Consider the following 3,169-nt stretch of genomic DNA (forward strand, 5'->3'; position numbering starts at 1 on the left):
GAAACCTTTACTTTTGATCTATTTATCATTAATATTTGTTTACTTTACCGGAATCATAAACTAGAAGTCTAATCATAATTTATATTATAATCAGTTATTTTTGTATAGAAGATTTGAGTACTCATCTTTATTCGACTAAATTAATATACTCGATTTGATAGTAAATTAATATACTCAATTAAAAGAAACAGATTTATAAAAATAATTCATCTTTCCAGATAAAATTATTTTTAAAATTGTTTCTTTCTCTAATGTAATATCAATAATATAGTTTTTACTGTTATTTATTATTTGGAGTATCAACATCATTTTTTTAACAGAAAATATAAAATTATAAATAAATATTATAATATTAATATAAAAAATATCAATTAAAAAATAACATATAAATTTATAAATTCTACTATGACTATTAACGTTTTGTTTTTTGACAAATATCGTTAAGATATGATAAATAATTTTTTACTGACATTTGCGTTAACTCTTATAAATTTGAAATAGGTCTAACGAAAATCATAGAAACTATTAAGGTTTTCATGTAATGTAATGTGAAATATCAATTTGGTTGGGTAAGGATCCCCTAGGTATCTCTAAGTTTTATTTTGAAAAAATTTCAGAGATTTATCAAATCGGGTTATGATATATAATCATTTATTTACAACTACAACTCCTATTATGAATAATGTATTGGTTGATGATAGATCTTTCACGTATAAAAAAATTAAAAAATAAATTTAATAAGATACAAATTGAGCTAAATGAAAGACTCAATAAATGAGTCTCTAACTCTTATTTATATGAATTAAAAATTAATTAATTTTATACGGGTTGTTAAATCAATATTATTGTAATAAAATATACATAGAATAAAAATATGATATAATTTTTAAGAATAAAAGAGATCAAATCTTAGTTCGTAAAATCAATAATATAATGACTTAAATTGTAAAAATATAAATAAAAAAGTCACATGATTAGTATTGTATTTTATTAGTTTAATTTAAATAGATAGCTATAAAATTTTAATACTGATGAGATTATAAAGATTTTATATTGTACCAATTTTTATTGTGAAATATTTATTAATCTAAATATATAATTATGGGATTTCTAATATTAACTAAATTTCTTTTATTGTTTAAAACTATATTTACTAGATTATGGTTGACCATATTTTTCAAATACCCATAGATTAACCAAAAGTTGAACTCTATCGTCGAATCGTAAAATTTTTAAAAATATTATTACGATGTTCCACATTCGAACTATTAATTCTATAATATAACCGACGAAAATATAAACATGGAAATTATTCATAACTTTATTTCAAAAAAATATAATATTATCCTATGTTACACTTAAAAACATCTCATTTACAAATATAATTATAAAATAAAAAATAAAATATATTGTATTTGATTATAAAATAAACACTATTTTTTTAAAAAAAAATTAAAAGTAATTTTAGTCTGCGCTATACGCGCTATATATAACACGTAAGTCTTCACAGTTGCCATTTCTCTGCTTCCTCTCTACTTCACTCGTTTTTCTTCCGAAAGAATGACGAGATCCTCTGTCTCTTCTCCGCCTTCGTCGAACGATCAGAGGAAGAAGTCGAGTTTCCAAAGGAGACAGCTGACGGTGATGAAGAAGGCCGAAGAACTCTCGACTCTCTGTGGAACCCAAGTGGCCGTTATCTGTTACGGAAAAGACGGAGAGCTTCAGACATGGCCCAGAGATTTGTCCAAGGTGAGAGAATTGGCCGTCAATTACATGAAACAGAACGACACCAAGAAACGAAAGAAATCCCTGAATTTGTCCGAACTTCGGGGGAAGGCAGAGAAGGGTTGTTTACCAAAAACGAAGTCAGAGAAGGGTTTCGAACTCAATACCCAAAAGCTCCATGCTTTGTCTGCTGAAAAATTGTCGGAGCTCGGGGATAATTTGGGACGCGAGATGAAGACTCTTCAGGAGAGGCTTCGGTTTCTGGGAACGCAAAAACAGAAGAAGAATGCCGAGGAAAACCAAAGCAGAAACCTTTGTCGCGATCAAGAAAATCAAGAACCTGCGATTCCATCGGGTCTCCAAGGAAACCACCAGGCATTTATGTTGTCGGATGCGCCCTTCGATTACCTCAGCGAAACCTGGCTTTCTAATTCTGAGTTTTTGGGGACGGAGATCAGTGGCCAAATTGGCAACAACGGCTAGTTTGATTGTTGTTTTGGAACTTTTCTAGTGCTAATTTGCTCTTCTGTAAGGTTTTCTGGTAGGGTTTTGCTACAGTATTACTCCGTTGTTCGGCTTAAGTTAGATGAAATCTGGGAAATTGGAGAAGTTATGTTCTGCCTTCTCTCTCTCTTTTTAATTTTTTTTTTTGTTAAACATCAAGCTAATTTTGGAATACTTCCTTCTCTTGGAAAGTTAGATCTTTCTCTGTTTGAACTGCCCCCAATACTTCTTGCAAAGGCATGTTCAAATGGCTGCAGAGATTAAAAATCTCGACACAGACTTGCAGATGCTAGAGAGGGAGAGAGAGAATGGGACTGATGACGAGGTGGGTATCTCCGAAGAAGCGGGCCACAGGTAAGAAGAAGGAAGAAGATACTGTCTCTTTTGCAGCTATTTTCGTGGCTATTTCAGCGACTAGGCCTCGTGCTGATGTGGCATATTGCATCCATGCTCTGTCAAGGCGATTATCGAGAACACATAACTGGGCGGTATCATATGATCTCACTTTCGTATCTGTCTTGACTTTTGTCTACTTTGCATTTTCTTTGGTTACTTGCTTGAAATGTTGTAATGCATTCATAAACTAATGAATCAATACAAAGTCAAATGTCATATCACGGATCATCCTAGAGCATTACAACCAACAAAATCTGGTTTCCAAAATCCAAAACTGTTTTTGCGTGTGTTTTGTTGCGTGGATTTTGAGATTTTGGGGTTGAGAAGAAGGGGATGCAGTGATGAATAAATGGAATGTGGACTAGAGTTTCAAATCTAGATTTCTTCCCCAGAAGTTGAAGATCAAAACCTTGGTTGTCTGAGTACTCCCTTTTTTATATCCAGTTTCTGTGTTGCCCATTATCGTATATGGGTATGGCCTGTGATGATAAAATAACTATCTTAGCGGATTTTATTGAGGTTTTCAATCAATGATCTAAAATAA

General features: G+C 31.4%; 1 protein-coding gene across 1 annotated transcript; it reads left to right on the forward strand.

Annotated features, from left to right (window-relative positions):
* Nucleotides 1-1,560: 1,560 nt before the first annotated feature.
* LOC104804829 (agamous-like MADS-box protein AGL75) lies at nucleotides 1,561-2,208 on the forward strand. Its single transcript, XM_010529194.1, has one exon. The coding sequence runs from the start codon at nucleotides 1,561-1,563 to the stop codon at nucleotides 2,206-2,208; it is 648 nt and encodes a 215-aa protein (XP_010527496.1).
* Nucleotides 2,209-3,169: the final 961 nt, after the last annotated feature.

The sequence above is a fragment of the Tarenaya hassleriana genome, unplaced genomic scaffold (assembly GCF_000463585.1).
Source record: "Tarenaya hassleriana unplaced genomic scaffold, ASM46358v1 Cleome961, whole genome shotgun sequence".
Classification (NCBI taxonomy): Eukaryota; Viridiplantae; Streptophyta; class Magnoliopsida; order Brassicales; family Cleomaceae; genus Tarenaya; species Tarenaya hassleriana.

Bases quoted from the DNA above. Each gene is read 5' to 3' on its own strand.
- LOC104804829 (XM_010529194.1), top strand. From the start codon at position 1,561: ATGACGAGATCCTCTGTCTCTTCTCCGCCTTCGTCGAACGATCAGAGG.